The sequence below is a fragment of the Thermobia domestica genome, chromosome 15 (genome assembly GCF_964235325.1).
Source record: "Thermobia domestica chromosome 15, izTheDome1.hap1.1, whole genome shotgun sequence".
In the NCBI taxonomy this organism is placed as follows: domain Eukaryota; kingdom Metazoa; phylum Arthropoda; class Insecta; order Zygentoma; family Lepismatidae; genus Thermobia; species Thermobia domestica.
This window is the reverse complement of record NC_137468.1, coordinates 88,982,218-89,003,906: the sequence shown is the minus strand read 5'-3', so window position 1 is coordinate 89,003,906 and position 21,689 is coordinate 88,982,218. Positions and strand designations below refer to the sequence as shown.

Sequence of the window (21,689 nt, the reverse complement as noted above, 5' to 3'; positions counted from 1 at the left end):
AATTGAAAAGAGCAAGTGCAAGCATTACATATGATGAGACACATTTTTAATTACAATCGTTCACACCAAGCACCGAAGAAAATCTGAATATGTAGCAATTGTTTGTAATTACTACCCAAATTGTTTGTAATTACTACCCAAATTGTTTGTAATTACTACCGTACAAAGCAGATGATTGAATTTTTCTCATTTGATAAACATTCTAAATGAGCTCGAACAATAATAAGAACAGGCTCTAGTTTAACTTAAGTTCCGTTCCACTAGATCAAGAGTGATAATCGCATATGTCCAGAATGAGATTCGAATTTGAAATTTCTAATGGCAAAAGTAAATATCGGGCTATACACTAGTCATTTTAAGTTTGCCAACAAAATTAATTTTCAATCACATATAATAATGATTTCAAAAAAGGGGAAGCTTAGATTCGTTTAAACAAGTTCTCTTAAATGGCGAAAGATTTCCTTAGCTTTTAGTTATTATTTCAGTAGGAAGCATTTTCAAGTAACGGAAACAAGCTTTTTTCATTCCATGCCATAATATCAGCTCCGTGTACATGGACATTACACGGGGTGAAATGGAGTTGATGTCGATGGAGCTGAAGAAATCACCAATGACTATTACCAAGCATTTTGTTTCTCAAGTAAGAACAACGAATTGGTACACAATATCTTTAGATGACATGATCTACTAGTAACATTTCTAATGGTGAAAACATCTACTTTATAAAGTGTACCTTGGAGCTGATGTGTGCAAGTATGACATACCTGACATCTTACGTTTTATATCCTGCAGGAACTGCACCGATCAACAAATTCATATTGTTTCACTAATAGCGCATATAATGTGGCATCTTACTCGAAAATTATCTTCCTTATTTCTTTAACTACAGCAAACATTCGTTCATATGAAATCTTAATGGACCAATGCTATGAAGTGTCCCATTTCTAGAAAATAGCCCTGAACTAAGCAAACTATGTTTCAACATCTTCAGTTGTAAATTATGCTTCCAAAACAGAAATGATACTTTTATTTCAGTATCTTTCAGTATCTTTATACTAAAATTTCTTATAACACTTCATACTTATTTTGAAACAACAATCTGGAATATGCTGCAAAATTCTTCGACGAAGAAACAACGTTTTTAAATATATATATATATATATATATATATATATATATATATATATATATATATATATATAACAATTTTTTTCATTACACACCTCAAAACACGAAGAATCTTAAGAATTACACACACTACAAAATATTTAACGTATTTCATCCTCTATTTATCTAATATTAACATTTTAATTCTTTTTCGCAAATTTCTAACAGTTTTCTAACAGCTTCTGAAGTCCTTTTCTATTTTCATAACAGCGAAATGTTATCTGCAAACCCTATGCTGCTACTCTACAAAATACTGTCTCCCTTATTCAAGTTTCTCTCTCTCTCTCTTCTACACAGAGGTTAAACAAGATTGCTGGGATTCAACACCCCTTTTTAATACAGCTTATAATTTCATTATTTCTTTCAATGTATTCCTGATTCTCAAAGTAACTTGTTGGTACAAATGGAAATTTCTGGTGAATCTTCCATACTATCGTTTCAACCCAAGTTTCTGTAGAGCACCCATTCTGAATTACTATTTCGTACTGTCTAAAGTATCTTCTAGATTCATAAATTCCAAGTAACTTGTTCCCTTACCTTAAACACTTTACGTATATAATCGAATATAATCCTTGTGCTCAAAACCGTCTCTATTTTTATTTCATACTACAGTCTTCTCGTCAGTATGAAAAGCGTACTTGTGAGTTGAGTTGATTTGTAGTTCAACTTCCCTTTGAGCAGCGAGGCTATGTGAGACGGGACTTACTATTAACGGTTGTGTGTGGAATCCGAACCACATGAGGTCCCGCCGGGAATCGAAAGCGGGTTTCCCACGCCAAAGGCGCGTACGCTAACCGTTTAGACATGAAGGAGCTCAAAAAGTGTACTTTTAATGCGATGTAAGTTTTTTTTTTTAAATATATATAAACAAAATTATTCGTAAGCAAGTTAGTGTCGGCTGAAAATAAGATATAAGAACGGTCAACTAGTAGGTGGTCATTACAAAGAGAAGAAAATACATTTTGTTACTCGACAGGATATACTACCATTTTTTCTACTTTATATTATTGACAATATTTCTTAATGGTCAAGGATAGTTCTTTTAGTAGTTTTTAACACCTAAAAGAAGTAACCAATTGAAAAGATTCTAAATACTTGTATAACTACTTTCAAGAGCTTTAATTTTATTTTTGACTGTTCGGGGTTAAATTGTCCTATTTCTAGATTTTGGGAGAGAAAATAGTAAAATATTGCTAAAAGTCAATATTTTGCATTTCCAATACCCGCACATTTTCCATAAGTTATTCAATTTTATTTCTAAAATCGGAAATGAACAAATTATCTATTTGTACAATTGCGAATTATATGATTTGTGCCAATAATAATTGAAAGAAATGTCTTTTTTTTCGTAGCGAGAAAATTCTATTTCACAGTTTAACACTGGATTCGATTTACAGGTATTAAAATTCATAATCGGTTATCGCTTGTAAAACCGTTTATATGCGTATATTTCATTTTAGTTTATCATTTCTCTTTCTTAAGAGTTATCATTTGAAGACTACAGGGGAAAAGGGAGGTAAGCCAAGATATGGTCGAAAATGAGTTAACAGCAGAATAATGTAGCCTGAAAGGTGTAGTTTACATGCACTAAATCTCACGGTAAAAAGGAAATTAGTCACTAAGAAATTTAATGCTAAAGACTTCGCCTACAGGGGAAGAAGTAGGTAAGTCAGTGGAAAAAAGGTCAATTGTGTAAAATCATAAACAACTGACTTACCTCCCTTTTCCCCTGTAGTCTTCAATTTCTCTTTCTTAAGAATTAATTATCTTAGTGTTCAATAGGTGTATGTGTTGTGTAAAAGTATTACCCAGAAGAACAGTTTGAATTAAATTCCATTTGTAATGTTATTTGCATTTTCTAGTAAAAAGATACATGTATTGTCATGATATTATCCAGTAAATGTATTTATGAAACAGAAAAGAATCAAGAGTAAAATAAATCAATATTGATATTATTTATTAATGAAAGTGGGAATAATTTTCTTCTTGTTTTAGGATAAAGTGCTTCGAGAGTTAACGTAATTGAAGAAAATATTGGACAGAAATAGTCATGAGTTATTTTGAGAATTTCTTTAGCGACTCCTCGATTCCTGGTTTCAAGCATATCATTGATAAGCGATGGCCACTTTGTCTGAGGTAATAATAAATCAGTTGAAATATAAACTACGTTGTATTAATTTACGGTAGTATACAGGGTCTCCGGCACCTACATTACTAATAAAAAGAACTTTTATGACCAGAAGTAATAAATTTATTTGAATGCATTTTTCTAGAAAGAAAAACAGAGCAACTCAACAAGTTTGTATATTGGCAGCTCTATATGCCTTGTACCGTATAAACATAATGTAACTTATTCAGTTGTATGAGGTCTTCAGTGTTTGTTGGATGGGAAGTGGCGACTCATAGCTTGGTCTGTAAGATCCTTTCATCTGTCTTCTCTGACTCTTTTCTTTAGGGATAAACAAAAGAAAATTTTTATCGATCTCCATCACCGGATTTGATTGTTTTGTGCCAGAGGATTGTTAGTGATTGTGCAACCATTATGCTACAGAACCTGAAAACAAATGCGAAGGATCGAACTCCATTTGGACGTTTGTAGAACAACACGTTGTGCGCACGTGGAAGAGGAATTTAAAGTTTATTGGTATAAAAACTTGTAAAATTGTTTTGTCTTTTTTTAAGAAAAGGCATTAAAATACACTGATTAGTTCCTGAGTCACAGAAACCTATTGAATTGGTAGCGTTGGTACCGAACGTATTATTATTTGTTAGAGCACAAATGTACTAATTATTTATTCGCTTGAATTAAAATATACTATGTATGTTGTATACTATACTAGTTGTTTCCTCGAAATCTTTGACTCATATAATAGGAATAACCAAATATTTCGCAAAATTTTTGTTCAACCTGTAGCTCTTAAATGTTTTCAAGTTTGTGGAATATTGTAGAAATTAGAATGGGGGACAGAAGGAAAGAGTTTACATTATATCGTATGTCCTATATATTTCCGGTTGTGCTTATATTCTAGATCTTATTGTTGTTACTGTTTTATTTATATTTGCTTATATAGGTAATGTGCTAGGTTATGGCTACGTCATGAGCCACTGACCATAGTAAACTAGGACAAGATTTGATTCAAGACGAAAAATTTATTTTTATTATTAAAAAAATCTTAAGAAAATATTATATTTAAGTTATATGCCACCTTCGTCAAATTGTGTGTCTTGTAATAATGAAACACTAGAAGCATAAGTATTCTGACTAATATTTGAAGACGTTTTCTAGGAGTCTTAAATGAAAGTTGATGAATATTATAATGTCTATCCCTTAAATGAAAGAGATCGTTACCCGGCTCCTCCAGCATGTAATGTCTATGTGGTACAGTCAATAACAGTCCAGGATTTAACCCTTCACCAAATTTATTTATAAAAATATTACAAAACTTCTTTACAAGTACAAAAAGAATAAATTAGTGTATTTCCTTATCACATGTTAAGGTGAAGGAATGAGGTACTTTTGCACGGGAACCTCTTAGCTCATGGCAGCCTGCAAGGTGTCTGTAGTGACTTTAGGATATGGTATTATTGGGGACCTCCTTACCTCATGGCAGCCTCCAGAGGTTTAAGTTGTATTTAGGAATACCCTTAGCTCATATCAGCCTCCAGGGATTAGGGGAAGGACGACATCAGGAGTAGGTGTAGGTATGCGATCAATGGTCAACTGATAATTTGGTCCTCTCCTGATCGTCTTTTTTAGATTATGCCTCGGTGGCTCGTTCCTCGTCGTCCTTCGTGATGGCTTCGTGTCTTTCTCTTTACTTCATGTATATCGTCTGAGGGTATTGAGACTATAATCAATAGCACGTATTTCATAGATATAACATGTGCTCAGTTAAATAATGCACACGAAAGGTGGGGATCCTTACAACATATTTTTCAAAATTTTATAACCACTAATTTGGAATAACGAAGAGTTCAACAAGGATATACAAAAAATACAATTCTTTTCCATTCATTAAGTACTTCGGCTCAATTAACAAGAAATATAATTCCGAATTCGTGAAGTAAAATTTCAACAGTTTTGAGAATTATATCAAATAATACAATCATAAAAGGATTTTAGTTTATAATATTAGACTATTGCATTCAAAATGATTAACTCATATATCCTTACAACAAAACAAATAGCAAAATAATTTACTTAAAGAAATAACACCAAATTTAACACTCACACCCCAAAACTTCTGGAACCTTGTACCCCCTTAAATATTATCTTTCTCACCAAGATAAATATTTAAACCAGAACTTACTTCACAAGAAATACGACACCGATTTTGCATTTCCAGCTACTCCAAACCAAATATTGTATTCATGGATGAACACACTTTTCGATTTTTCTAATGATTAATAAGCTCTCTTTGAATTACAACGTCATTTCACAAGAAGCGAAATAACAGGCATTGTCAGTTTCTAACTATCCACTTCGACAAATCAGTTACCGTAGCGAATATTCGAAAGCACAATGTTTTGGAAAAGTTCCAAATCTGACACTCAACTTAAATAATCTTTTCTGGGTTGCATACTTAACAAGTTATCAAGCTATTTTTTTAATGTCTGGAAAAACTTTCAGCACATACCGTGTTTACTTTGTCTAGATTTATTTTTCTCTACCTTGAACCCACCTTTAAGTACAAACATATCTGAGAAGTCGTTTCGAAGTTTGCCTGTGAATTGTTTTTTTTTTTTTTAAAAAAAAAGAAATCCCGTGTAAACCCATTGCAGATTGTTGATATATATACTTTCCGATGTATGTGTTACTTCCATTACAACATGAGACAATAATAGGTGGGAGACCTTGTTCGATTCCAGATAGGAGCTCATGTGGTTCGGTTTCCATGGTAATCAATAGGTCAACGTCTCACATAACCTTGCTGCTGAACGGGACGTTAAACTCAAAATTAACTCAACTCAACTCAGATGAATAATAAATAAATCGTCTCTAATAACAGGAAAATATTACATTTTACACAGATCTCCATGCATACTCCACTTCGTGAAAACCACATAGGAGAGGCTACACCCTGAAGTGTCGATATTCTAGTGAGTACTTCAGTTGAAAAATGGGTAAAAACCATCGTTAAGGATAAGAGTATTAATCTCTTTAAAGACTTCCGTTAATTACTTATATGATTGTCAATTCGGAGGAAACTTCATTGATGATGGTACCATATCAGGCATTAGTCAATCAACATAGATAAATTAATTCAATAACTAAATCACATAGGATACGGAAAGTCTTTTGCACAAAACATATACAACGAACAGATGGTGATCGGGCGAGGGAAGAAATCTGACGCAACAACTGCATGCAACCAAGAATTTTGGTAATATATTGGGAATGAGATATGTTCAATATATGAATGTTAGCCGTCAAAAGTACATTCAGCTGTGTGTTTATCAGACAAGTAGTGTATGAAGTGAAGTAAGAAGGAAAGACTTGAGAGAGTTCATGATTCTGGTGGGAATTCAGAAGTCAGTTGTTTCAATTCCTAATGATTATAGCTGAAGCTGTTATGTTCACTGGATAAACGTAATATTCAGAAGATTTACGTTTGTGTCAAACATATTTCGTAGGTTAATCACCCTAATTTACGCCTAATTCATTAGGCGTAACTTAGCTTTCCACTGTAAAGGATTTTGTTGTATTTAACAGACTATCGGGTGATGTTAGCTTGATACCATGCTATGAGCAACACAAACATTTTTTGCATGTATTGAGTTAGAATTATGCCTTTGGCACAATATTTCCCTTCTGATGCTGACACATCTTTACAGCTATGAGCTCCAAGAAACGTATTTTCCGATGAAAGAATCGAATATCTCTTGATGTGTTGAATATTTATCCTTGCAGTTTACACAATAAGGTTTCGAAATGGTGCCAGTCCCCGTATAATTATTTACCTCGCTGCTGTTCAGACAAAGAATGGATGTTGCATTAGAACGACGTGCTTGTTCTCGAAGTGCTGATACTTAAAACAGACAAGAAGACTATCTATATAGGGGTGCACTCTGAAGGAGTGTTATAAAAGAGACCCTTCTTCACGAGATTCCTTCTAATATAATATTTAAGTAATTTCTATTGAACTATTGTTTAAATATCGCATCCTAATGGTAGTTCATCATCTTATCTGATTTTACTTTTACTAATTCGTGCAGTATTGAGTTTTCTCTTTGAAAAGAGTCCTCAACATTACAAAATAGGAATGAAAATCCAATGACGATGTGTACGAGAGTGAGAAAAGGTGAGAAATGATAAGAATATACATTTTTGAAAGAAAAGAAGAAAAAGGGTAAGAGTATTATTTGAAACTAAATCATGTTATTCGATATATGTGGCAGAAAGTTTTGTGAAAGGCAAAAGGGAAGACCCAAGAATACAACACATATTGCTGGATACTGATAAAAGGGGGTTTATTCTTATTGTGGGGGACCAATACAAACCAAGAAGGTTAATATAAGCTAAAGAACCGAGTACTTTGCTTTTGTCCAAATTGTGATAAATGTCGAAAACAACGAAACCTCCTCCGCTCGCTCAGCTATATTTAGTGAAGTAAGTAATTCTCGGCCCCCGTAATTAAAATTTATCCGTAAAAGGTTTTACTCTTACATTGAAACGAAGATATTATGGACGACCTTAGTACTTTGCCCATTGCAACAATTGACTTACGAATAATGTAAAAATATTCTTGGCAAAGATAATACGTAAATGATTTAAACACACAATTTTATTTGAATCTAACATGTAAGATAAATCTTGCTTATTATCAGTTTCCAGTAGATACTCCTTTATTAGTAATCAACTCACGATAGTTTTCAATAAGTCAGGTTATTGTTTCCAGTACATGCTCGTTTATTAGTAACCAACTCACGATAGTTTTCAATAAGTCAGGTTATTTAAAATCTAGTCTAAATAACTAATAATATAATGTTTCCCTGTTTTGTGATAGAGCCATAATTTTGTTTAAACGTATTTGAAAATCATGAAGAACATAATGTTGCATGTAAATGCAACATATCGTAGTAGTTTTTGATATATTTACCATTATTGTTACGTCCTAGTACAAATACAATTTATGCACTCTGTGTTTTCTTTCAGACTGTTCTGGATAGCTGTAGTAGTTGGAAGTTTCATCTTCTCAACATTGTGTACCCTCGAAAGCTGGCGGAAGTACCAAGAAAGCCCAACGGTTATTACTATAGACAGAAACTATGTGGACTGGAAATTACCATTACCAGCGGCCATTTTCTGTTCGGAAAATTTTGTTGATCCTCTGCCAATGAAACGATACATTAAGAAGTATGTCAGATGTTTCTATTAAAACATGTGTTTTTGTATTTAGTCGTTACTAACGAACTCCTTATGTGTACAAGTGCACATGTTCGACTGAGTTTTATATGTTAGTAAGATACATTCAGAATTTATCGTTTTCGGAGTAGAAAAGAATAATTTGCTCTAATTTAGAAAAAAAGCGTATCAAAATTATGTTTAAGAGGGATAAGGTATTTAACTCGTATGTACTAGTGACCATATTGTCACAGTACATAGCATTCTATAGTTCAAACTGTAGGTGCCATTTCTTTAATATTATTTTTCTCCTACCTCTATCTAGCTTTCAAAAACATATGACTTAACATCCTAACGCACTTCAAGCGGTTTCTAGGTTAAAATCCTTCAGTGGCATCAATTGGAAATTTGAATTATTGTTCCTTCCTCAGAACTAACAGCTCCTAGGAGATAGATGGTGTTATTTTTACCTTTCCAATTTTGCAGTTATATTTTACCTTGTCAATATTTATACTAGAAACATAATGTTTTAATTCTGTTTTGTCTGTTTCATTGTTTCTTTTATACTAACATAATAAAGAGGAGTTTTATTTAGCGTGACCATATGGTCACGCTAGGCCTTTACAAGTACATTTGTTCATTATGGTATTCATCGTTACACTTATGTTCCTAAATTTTCACAGTTTGTCAAAGATTTTACAATACACAAATGAAAACTTTGGAAAATCCCTAGAACATTTGTTAGGTTTCATTGACAATCTTCCAGTATCAGTAAAATAATTACAATTTAGATTTCTTTGTATTTGTTTACGAGCATAAATTTACTATTCATTTGAAAAATATTAGGTATGGCGCAACTGGTACTTTACCGGAAAATCGCATCTGAGAGGACTGTCCCTTAACTAAAGCCAATAAATGAAAGAAAGTAAGACCTTCGAGAAACGTTTCAGTATGTAAATGATGATAAAGGTAAGGGCTGATCTAGAATGAAAAAAACTGAGGGAAGGGACAGCTAGAACCCAAAATACGATAGGTATATTATGAGTTTACTACAAAAATTCAAAAAATTTATAAATAATAGCTTAAACTATTTTTGTCACACAAAAACTGGGGGTGTAATCCCCCGGCCCCAGGCCAGATCCGCCAGGGTATAATTGCGAAGTTGTAGTAGTTAAATGGATGGTAAATTCAGCAGTAACGATTGCATCCATTGTTCATGAAGTATTCCGAAAGTATAAAAGCAACCGCTAATCTCGTTTACAATGAGAGAGAGAACCAAAGATAGATAGGGAGTATAACAAATAGAGAACGCAAATTTATTAGTAGAACCGACCAAACGAACTCAAATATTGGGTGATATAGAATTTTTATCGTCACCTAAACAATTCCACAGGTAAATTGTCAGCCACAACTCAGCTTTCGAAAAGACATTGTTCAAACATATCTAAGTTTCTCTAAAGAATATATTTGCATTAGTGCAGACATGCAAATGTGAACACCCTTATACTTGCCAATTGAAGTTTTATTTGAAATTAAAAGGTAATGAAATAGTAAGGCAAAGAAATAGTAAGACTCAGCCGGATGCAGTAAATGTGCGAGATATACAGCAATTATTTCAAAAATTCTAAACGTGGTACTTAATTCTCTAAGACACACAATGTACAGCCTCCAAAACTTACAGATTTTGAGGTAGTTTATATGACCATTAATGACTATAAGCACATAGTAAAAAGTATTAATTTGCAATGCTTAAACCAAAGGATACTTTGACCTACTTCGGAAAAGTTATAAAGTAGCTATATAATTTAAAATTGCCTGAAAGCCATACAAGAAAATGACTGTCTTAATATCCTGTTAGTTAGGGTCCGTTTTTCAACTGAGTTTTGTCATGTAATATAAAATTGGTTTCCTATTATTCCACTGGTAAGATGTGACTGGTTTTCATCGTACGAAGTTAGTAACGAGTAACAAATTCTACCTTTATATTAGAATAACTAAAAGATATTGCTTTACTTAATAGTATGCGTTGGAATCTGCTTCCACCTGGTCAGACAAAGATCGTAGCTATGTATTCGCAACAGGTACACACAAACAGTTATACAAGAACGGAATAATTGCAGAATGCATCCAAGCTCACATTTGTACGCACAAATAGTTACACAAGAACGGAATAATTGCAGAATGCATCCAAGCACACATTTGTACGCAGCTCACATTATACGTACGAATAATTATAATTCTGGTGTACTCTTGATTAAGGTCTTATGAGGGATTTGATAAAGTTGGTACCACTTCTATGTAATAGAAATTTGCAATCAGATCAATTCAAAAATATACCGATGTAATGAACATTTTGACAATGTACGTATTAAGTAATACTTGATATACATCTATTATTTCAACAAATTACGACGTATTTTGCTATAGTGCTCAAAGTACCCTTTACTCGAAGAACAATATAAACTGAAATATTAGCACAGTCCAATATTGCCATTACATGGAACTGGATTCAACTACATATTTACACATGGATTCTTCTGCTTGACTATATTCAGAATGGTATGTAGATTTCCTTCATGGTCTTGGAACAAAGAAAAGCACAAATATTTGTGTACTTCATTGGATATGGTTCTGGAGCTGGAAGATGTTCTTGTCTTTTGCTTTTCTCTGTTTTCAAAAATAGTCTTCAAGGATACCGTCCAGTTCTTAAAAATATTCCAACCCATTAGATCACTGAAAAATGACGATTTACTATGACATTCCGCCATAATCTTAAAGTTTAGCAGTACCAAATACTTCATTATTGGATCCGGTTCCGGAACCGGGTTTTCGAATCCAAATCTGGAACCGGTAGCTAAGATTCGGGTTCGGAACCTGGTTTTTGGATCCAGGCCTACAATCGGTTCTGAAAACCGGATCTCCAAGAACCGGTAACCGGAAGTTTGTGGCCATCCCTACGCTAAAGCCGAGCTGCTATCAGACTGTGAACAATGTTTTAGGGGCCGTCTACATATTATGTAACGCTATTTCCGACCAATTTTTACCCCCTTCCTCCCCCTTGTCACTTCGAAACGCAAGGCGGAACCCCTCAATCTTTTGTTACGTAACTTACTGATTTTTGTTTTTTCACTAATTTTGCTTATTTTGCGGGTTATTACAACAAAATACTATTTTTAATGTAAGAACCTTTTTTACTACAAAATGCTTGTACTCCGAATATATTTGTAGTGTTTTTCGCCAACAAATCAAAATATTAGAAAATAGTAGTATCGTAATAATCCCATAAGGTTGTTTAATTAACCAGTTTTAATTCTCCGAAATTGCATACTGTAGTTTTCCCAAAGAAATCGCACTCATCCTTTTTAGGTCACTGGTGATTGATAAGGAGAAAATACTGCCGGAAAATGCAGGTGAAACAGGATCTAACCGACATCTACCTCATTTTCCGGGATCCAGTATGCTTCGTGTATTTGAAGTTCGCCGGTGTCGACGATGCAAAGAAATTCTCTTCCTCGTCGACCACAAATTCGAAGTGACGGTATACATGAAGAAGTAGTGACATCTTTAAGAACAAGCTCTCGAGCATCTTTCTTTTCTTTTGACTTCAGTTTACCCCTTTTAAATTCTTCTTGCCCTAGATCAGTGCTAAAATCCGAATAAACTCGATTTCACCAGAAATATCCAAAATACAAAAGTATAAAAATTCAGTACGAATATTTTACGAATTAGGTTTTTAATATCTTATTTTGCTCCAAAACGTGGATCGCTCCGTTGCGGAAAATATTATATCACGAGGAAGAGTTTCTTCCTAATTCATATGCGAAATCCATTAAAAGAATAGAGTTGGGTAATGATTCAAATTTAGAGTTTTAAATAATATTCTCAGAAATAGCGATACGATTAGAAACGCGAGGGCATTTTCAAGCAGTAGTTCCAAAGACTAAAAACTAACTTCAGAAAAGCGTGTGCCGTAAATGCAATGCTGCGATAGCCACAAAACGGAATTTTCTTGTATTGTAATACAAGCAGAGTTCGTCAACAGTCATGCTGGTGTCTAGTGCAATCATCGAATCCCTTTCGCATGATTCAATTTATATAGGCTACATGTTTGCAATTTCCCAAAACAATACATATATTTATTTATAAAAAAGAAAAGAACCGAATAAAATTATTTGTTTAAAAGATTGCATATAAACCTGACAAAAATAAATAAATAAATAAATAAATAAATAAAAATTGCAGCGAAAAAACATGCGTTACGAGAACGTAAACTCCCTCCACTCTCTTGTCACACTTCGTAACGCAAGGCCGAACCCCCTTTCCCCTTTGCTTCATTACGCAATATGTGGACTATCCCTTAGATGAAATTGTGGAAGCGACAGGCAGGTGCCCAGACGGCGGCTGCTTGTCTCATTTGGCTAAACAAACTGGGTAACTGACAAACTTATTGGCTAAACGGGCAAACTGGCAAACTCATTTACCTAAACACCCACTGGTGGACCAAATTTTTTTTCTGGGGGGTACAAGCGAGTCTGGGCCGGAAGGGCACAAGCGCGTGGTCCTTTTGCATTGTTTTGAAGGTGAACTTTGTGCCTCCTTTACGGGTCTTTGGGAGCTTTCGGATCCAAGTCTTGAACCGGATTTTCAGATCCAGGTCTGGAACCGGTTCCGGAACCAGTTCTGAAAACCGGATTTCAAAGAACCGGAAATCGTAATAGTTTAAGTAAAATACTAAGGATAGTAGAAAAGAGAGTACGTAAAGGGATTTGAATATTCACAATTATTAAAGTGTGTAAAAATTGGCTTTTTTAGAATGTGGCCCGTGAAGGCATCTACTGCCGAAGTTGTATCACATATTGGTAATAATAGTGTTTGATATGGTCATATTTTGTGTTCACTTAAATTTTACGCACTTCCTAAGATAGAATGAGCAGAGCATCATTTTGCGATAATTACCTTCGAATCTAGAAGGAGAGTGTATCACTGGAGTTGAAAGTAGATAATGTGACTGAGGAAAGTAATTATTATATAGTGCTGTGTCTCTATCACAAATTATAGTAACAAGTTTGCTTTGTTCGGATTTTACTTCGACTTACGTTAGATTTTACGTGTGTTTTGAGACATGTAATTTTATATAATGAGAAAGGTTCCCTTAAAAAAAATAATACAATACAGGATGAAAAGTTGCATTATTATTGCCTATATTTCTCGATGCCTTCTATTGAGCGTTGAATTAACTTTTTTGATGTTATTACTTTACGTTTAGAATGCTTTGACTGATCTTTATGTCATTATAGGTTATTTGGGAAATTAAAGAAAGCTGACAGAGCTTTTTATGTGGAATTCATGTACAACGTTGCCAACATGAACTTGTCCAGCTTGAACAGCTTTGTCAAGTATAAGCATAATCATGTGCTAAGTAATTTATCTCTAAGTGAAACACAATTACAGGTAAGTTGAATAGAATTCAGTTTCCTTACCTTGGTACTAAAAGAAAAACAAACGTTTTAGGTATTATGTACTTCTAAGTTTTTATGAAGTTTATGCTTAAATATCTTACTTATAAATGAAACAGAGTAAAGATATTTAAGAATAACAGATATTTATGGTTGAATAATAAACACAATTCTTTGAAAATTGACAAACTTTTGAACTACGGATGAACAACTATTGATCTGAAACAACCAATGTAGATTATTGATCACATGTGTGTTGTTTACTATATTGCAAGTACTTCATTTCTAATTCGAACGTATGTAACTGAAAGCAATTAACACAAATATAATATTTTTAAATCTTCAAGGTAGAAAATGCCAATATAGAGTTATTTCATTCATTCAAATATGTATTAATGGATACCAAGGTATCAACCGGTTAGTTAAAAGCAGGGTGGATGTCATTCTAAGACTAAAGTTGTCATTCCATAATCCCGATTGAATTGAAGTGCAATTTCCGTCTCTCTCATTTCTGGTGAGACACCTAACAGTTTAGAATGATTTGAATTCTATTGTCGTAAAACAAATCCTGTGCTCCTGAGTAAAGTAGTTAACTCCGATGGAAACACAACCATATTAAGACATCATCACTTCTAGATAACAAATCGTCAACACAGAAATCACATTAGAATACTTTAGATGTTGCTCTATAGCGCTCTGACTCTTCTTCTGACAGTAGCTGAAAGCATCTCTTTGGCAAATACGGTGTAGGTCTTGTCTCAAAAGTTACAGTTACCAATTCAAAAGTTTAAATGGGTTCTTTAATTTTCTCCCTAGTATTCTTTGTAAGAGCGTTTCGTCCAATACAATTTGAATTGGAGATGGATTGCAGATAAGAGAGGGATTACTACTGTCCAGGTATCTGGAAACAGGAAATTACATATGCTTAATTTTTTGAACTTCAACTCTTGAAACCAAGGCTCATGCAATGTATCCTTAATACGAAAACCTAGGAGAGACTATTTCAGTCTCAAAATTGCTTCTGCACTTTTTTAACTAATGATGGCCAAAACCACTTCAAATTATAAATATCGCAATACAGATGATAAATTTAAATTCAGTTGCAGAAGTTTTTGCAACTACTTCTCATTATTTCTGAATTGCGAATAGAAAGGTTCTTACTATTTAATTATTCTGCTTGTAATATACTAGTATAACTACAATCAAGTATATTATGATATTATTATAAGCTGTTTGATATGAAGATTACATTAAGAGATTCTGTTAATAAAGAGAGAAAAATGAGCAAGACATCATATTCTTTACTTTTTTAAACCTTTTTAATCATTTAGCATTCATTCGTGTCATATAACAATGCAAAATCCATTCCTTTACTCTGCAGGTGAGAAAACTTCAAGGTGCCATGTTTGATAAAGTAGACAAGCAATCAATTCCAGAAGTATTTATGGGAACTGAATATGGAGTCTGTTCCTCCTACAATAGCGCATATGTGGAAAACTTGAAGTAAGTATCAAGTAGAATAGAAATAAAAATTCATGTATACTCCGCAAATTTATTTATTTATTGTCTTCAACAGAGAATATATTCTCCAATTACAGAAGACCTGTACAATATTTTTTACAAGTTTACTATTGTAATAGATTTAAAAGAAAAGAATAAAAAAGTAATAAGAATAGGGTTATTTTGTGGAATATGGGCAGTCCGATAATATGGGCAGAGCTAAGCTTTTCATTAGCTGATTTAACATTTAAAATTTATGTTAACGAGCGCGAAAATGAATCAAATATAACTACTGATTATTGAATTTTATTTAAAGGGTAGAATATGAGTGGAAACAAAACCATGATTATAGAAATTTTAAGTATTATAAAATGATGCCCGCGGAGGTAGTTTCAGCATTAATTAAGCACGAAGCAGTTTCATTGACCGTATAAAATTATTAAACAGGAAAATTAATAAAATTATTGCAGATTATCGAATTTTGGTTTAATAATAATATGTGTGTTAAGGTACATAAATGGTAAAAATGATTTCGTAAAATGTAACGCAATTCGTTAATAAAATTAATAACAGAAAATTTCCACCGAGCTGTCCAAAATCACTTAGTGCTTATCAGGCATCGCTTCCGATATTTCTTCCTTTAAATATTTAATTCATTTATTACATTAAGTCAATGGTTCCCAATCGGTGTGTCGCGACATACTGGTGTGTCACAACTTTACGATTTAGATTTCTAGACTTTCGGCACCTAAGGCCATTTAGTCCGTCAAGTATGAGGGATGACGTCCCAAGGGCGAGCACATTATCTGAGGAAAGGGAAGGAAGGAAGCAGCGTGAGACCTATAAGTTAGATACCACACCGACATTTACTTGGGGTGAATAAGGAAAACCCAGGAAAACCTCATTCAGGATGGCAGGCCTGAAAAAGCTTTTTACACTTGTTAGACCGAGTGCAACCACAGGAAATCGAACATGGACCACTAGCACCGAAGGCTAGATCGTTAGCAACTACGCTACACGGGGCCACCTAGTGTGTCACTGACAAGTAGCACTTCCAAGTGCAACACTCCGATTTTAATAAAATTTATGCAGGTAGATACTACACGTAAAATAAACGAATACGTGTTTTCTATTTTCTGCGGAAAAAACGGTTTTAGGGGGCAAAAGCCTACATCCAAAATTTTGAAAGTTGACGCCCTAAAGGCAAAAACAAGTGAACCGAAGTGAACGAAATAGTGCACAAATATTGCAGACGTAAAATGAGGGAATACGTGTTTCGTATTTTCTGGAAAAAAAAAAAAAAAAACAGTTAGGTGTTGCACGGACCACTCCAAACCTTTGATTATGAAATATCAAAAGTGCTAGTAAAAGTATGTCAGATATGTGTAAAGACATGAAGAATTGCAACGAAACCTTTTGTGTGAACAATACTCAAAAAATAAATGAATAGGTTTTTTTTTTATTTTCTGCGGAAAAACGGCTCCAGGGGGAAAAAGTCCCCATCCAAAATTTTGAAAGTTGACGCCCGAAAGACAAGAAATGAACCGAAATGAATGAAATTGTGCACAGATATTGTAGACATAAAATGAGGGAATACGGATTTCGTATTTCCCTGGAGAAAACGGTTGGGTGGGGCACGGACCCCTCCAAACTTTCGATCACGAAATATCAAAACTGCTAGTAAAAGTATGTCAGATATGTGTAAAGACTTTAATGTTGTTCTTTCAACTACAGAAATGTTCACACGCATAAAATCAAGCACTGAGAATTTAGTTGATTTTAGTTTAGCGTCCCTTTCAGCAGCGAGGCTATATGAGACGTGGACCTACTGAGTAACGTGGAATGCGAACCACATGAGCTCCCGTCGGGAATCGAACCCGGGCAAGCACTGAGAAATAATAACGCTTTATGCAAGATGTGGTAGTGGAAGTGAAAAATGGATATGGTGGATTTTGATGCTAGCCCCCTCATATATTCTGTCGTACACGTTAAAATGTATACTAGAACAGTTACTACACTATGACAGTTGACATACTCTAAAATGTTTCTGGGATATAAATACCAAACGTGCAAACAATGTGTTAACATTTCAAACATTGATTTCACAAAGTGAAGGTCAATTGACATTAGTACACTTACATTTTCCTGTTCGGAACAACTAACTAACTAACTCTATGGCCTATGGAACCTGGAAAAGCTCTCCACTGACTTCTATCCTTAGCCAACTGGATCCAGTTTCTACTTTGTATTCCTGTTTCTGCGAGATCCATCTTAATATTGTCCTCCCATTTGCAGCTAGGTCGTTTTCCGATTGGTCTTCCAGTCAAGACTTTGAAAGCGTTTCTACTTTTTTCCATCCTAGTTACATGACCTGCCCACCTAAGCCTCCAAGACGTGATGGTCCTAACAATATTTGGTAAACCGTATACATTATGTAGTTCCTCATTATGAAGTTTCAACCATTCCCCATTCCCATTTCTGTTGGGTACAAATATTCGTCTCAGGATCTTGTTCTCAAATACTTTCAGTCTACGTTTTTCCCTCAGAGTAAGCGACCATGTTTCGCAACCATACAGAACAACAGGCATTCATGACAGAATTTGCGACGACAAGAGATTTTGGAACTGAATAATAACAAGAATTCTCTGCCTTTAGTCAACATTTAATTTCTTCGTGAATATGATTTTCGTCTATTAATATTGATTCTAGATATTTGAAAGTATCCACTTTATCAAAAGTATTATTTAATATTTCAACGCATTCATAATTTGCCATATTACGGTCCCGACACACTTCCATGTATTTAGTTTTTTCAGCATTTACTTTTAAACCCATTTTCCTGCAAACATTTAATAAGACCTCTATATTTCTTTCTATTGTTCTCTTATCATCCCCTATTAAATTTACATCATCAGCATATGCCATAACCTGGTGAATACCGTTCAACTCTAGGCCCTGATTGCTATCTTTGATTTCCCTTATAGCGTATTCCAGCACAAAGTTAAATAATAATGGCGACAACGCATCTCCTTGTTTCAGGCCATTCTCGACGTGAAACCTCGTGGACAAAAGTTTTCCTACCCGGACTTTACTTTGGGATTCATTTAAACATAACTTAATTAACGTGTTGGGTGTAACGGCAATTAAAAATGTAAAGAACCCTGTCATTTCCAAATATTAATATAACTATGGGGTGGAAGATGCAATTTATGTTTGGATGCTCTAAGCTTATTTTAAAAAAGTGTTATAAGTTCATGTATTTTGATTAAATATGTTGTGACATGGTTTGACTTTATAGAAAAACAGATGATGACTTTGAGCTCTCGTTGACAACTAGTATTATGTAGTATAATTCTTTAAGCAAAACTAATGCTTTTAAACTAACTGAAAGCTTTCTGATGGCACTGAATGTTTATTTAGTTGAAGGGGGAAGACAGTCAGGAGCAAGGGACTTCCTTAGGCTCGTCAAATTCTTAGCTCGAGAAACCGTTCAAGCCATCGTTGATAAGTTCATATATATTTTTTTTCGGTTTCCAAACGCCAAATAGTAGGATTAACATTTGAAGAAGTTTTATTACGTTAACTTTTTGGTTGCAAGGAGGATTAGAAAACATTACTGAATTCTCACAATTAGGACTTTCCAAAAGAATTTTGTTATTGTACTTGGCGCAAATGCAATATATCGAAAAAAAAATGTTATCAAATTGGAAAATGCCTTGTAGGTGCGAATCCTGATATTAAATTCTCGAGGGTGATGGCTTTGTCCCAAAGCGGCGTAAATATTCTTAATTTCAACGGCACCTACCGACTCCAAAACAACTAGCAAACTACTGTTACTTGGCGACAACATTGCAAAAGACATGTGGAGCTACACCTTGATACTTTACAGATATCTAGTACACCTTGATATCTTACAGAATAGACGAAAATTGCCATAAATGTGACGAGTGGAGCATATTGTGAAACCGGGTCATGATCAGTGCCCCTAGTTTAGTTAAAATCAATAGCGAGGCAGCCTGCACAATTCAACGTCTCAGCGGCTGCAACAATGTTCAGTACTACAGAACCACTACTTCATGGAAACGTACATTGTGAGCTAGTGGTCTACTATGCCACGCTTAATTGCATGCATGGAGAGCATGCCCGCGACCGTTCGGTCTATTTAATGACGGGTTCCGCAAGAATGTAATGCACCCCGCCCGTAGTTCCTCAATATACGCTATTGTTTCTCATGCACGAAGTGCACCGTCAAGATTTGTCCCTTAACCTTGACACCTAAGTGTGTAACCCCCATTCACTGAGGGAGTGGAATACGCCCACTGCGCGGCCAGACCGAAGTCCTGAGTGCCTACCAGTTGACCTACTGGTGGAGGCGGTAATGCTAACGAGTCAGGCCCTACCATACTCTGCAGGCATGGTGCCCGAGCGTTATAAGGCAAGCTCACCTCCCGCACATGTTCACCGTTACCTAGGTCCCTGGGATTAGCTCCCATGTGCTACCGAATCCCACGGTATGACCACAACCCGGCAGAGTCCAACCCAATCCGGGAACCCCAGGCAATGCCCGAGGGGGCTCGTGTCCCGGCCCTGCCTACCTCTATCGTTCAACTGGCAACCGCCGTGTGTAGAGGTACCACACACACGTCGAGATGCTGTGCATCTCATCCCGGATCCAATGGTACATGTAAGTCACCATTTGAGTTTGGAACCGGCCCATATCCTGCAGGGTTATCTCCCTTTCGCGGAATTAGTACCGTTGCCCAGATAACTGGGATTGGACCTTTCCCGTTTCCGTTTGGTCCTTCTGCAGGCAGGAATCCGACTCTCCCCTCCCGGTTGGATCGTCCAAGCAATACGGGACTACCTCTCTTTTACGTGTTGAGGTACCACGTACACGCTGAGATACTCAGTATCTCTTCCCGGACCCAACAGCACGTGTAGGTCGCCATTTGGGAGAAGGGCATGGCCACTGCTCTCCCCCGGTAGGGTCGCCCTTAGGACTACCTCACTTTTTACCGTGTTGAGGTACCACGTACGCTACCAGACCCAATGGGACGCGTTAGTTTCCCATTTGGGAGTCAGCGGGAGACCCATAGGAATCCCTCATCCCTTGGCAGGGTTGGGGGAGGAAGAAGACTTAGAGAGTCCTTTCCTCGCGGAATGCAAGCATTCCTTGTCAGTTGTCTGCTGTGCGTAGGAGCTCGTCATCCGGATCCCTCCGAATTGGAGTTCGTTTGGTACACGATATTTACCTAATTTACAAGGTTTCACTCCTGCTGCAGACGCTCGTCAATTCCATTGTGTTCCTGTGGGAGAATTCCACGCCTCTCTCTGAGAAGCTCGCAGTATCTTTCCTTATAAAAGGAAGACACTGCGGTGGTGAGCCTTCCCAAGTCGCTGCATAGTGCTTCAGAACGCAAGGCGTCCCTCAGCGGTATATGCAACAACCTTGCTCGCTCAGCCGGTTGAACCTGCTGAACAAGCGCGCACTCGATGACAGTATGTTCTGGGGTGCCCAGGGCATTCTCACAATCACACTGTGGCGCTCTAGCCAAGCCCAATTGATGAAGCTTAGCATTGTACAGACCATGTCCTGTTACAAAGTATACAAGGCCTTTCCCTGGGCGCATGTATTCCATTTGCAGCCTTTCGGCCACATCCGGGAGCACGTCATGGGTTCTCCTTCCCTTTTCGGAATCATCCCATTCCACCTGCCACCTGCTCACTACCCGGGCTTTAGTCTCTGCCTTTGTTAGACACAGACGGCCGAGTATATCCACTGTCTTCTCGGGAAGATTCTTCCTAATCCAGTAGTTAGCAGCTCGTTCGAGTATCCTCAGATGCACAGGGACTATTCCCAGAATTGCACAGAATGCGTTCCCGGGGGTCGTCCTATATGCTCCACTCAACCGCATGAGGATCGAGCGTTGCACTCGGCTCACCTTCCGGATGTTGTCATCGCGCACGACAAGCCGATGTGCCCACGTGCTAGCACAATATGCCAACACTGAGGTCCACAAGCTGCCATTGTACACTTTGACGTGGCCGGGTTGGAGTTGGAACTTCCTTCCTCCTACTGATTGGCTATGCTACTCTGTGCTATGCTACTTGCTCGGTTACAGGAATACTCAATATGCTTCTGCATATTGAGTGATTCATCTAGAATCACTCCGAGGTATTAGGTATGCCTCATTCTTTTGATGGTCTGCCTGCCGAGTTTG

The 21,689-nt window shown here is 36.0% G+C and overlaps 1 protein-coding gene across 1 annotated transcript in view; it reads left to right on the top strand.

The window, feature by feature from the left end:
• Positions 1-7,727: 7,727 nt before the first annotated feature.
• LOC145671556 (uncharacterized) overlaps positions 7,728-21,689 on the top strand; it is a 94,949-nt gene continuing 80,987 nt past the window's right edge. Inside the window, exons 1-4 of the mRNA XM_081740744.1 lie at positions 7,728-7,777; positions 8,324-8,524; positions 13,810-13,963; positions 15,350-15,471. Coding sequence (XP_081596870.1) covers positions 7,728-7,777; positions 8,324-8,524; positions 13,810-13,963; positions 15,350-15,471 — 527 coding nt within the window. The remainder of the gene's footprint in view (positions 7,778-8,323; positions 8,525-13,809; positions 13,964-15,349; positions 15,472-21,689) is intronic.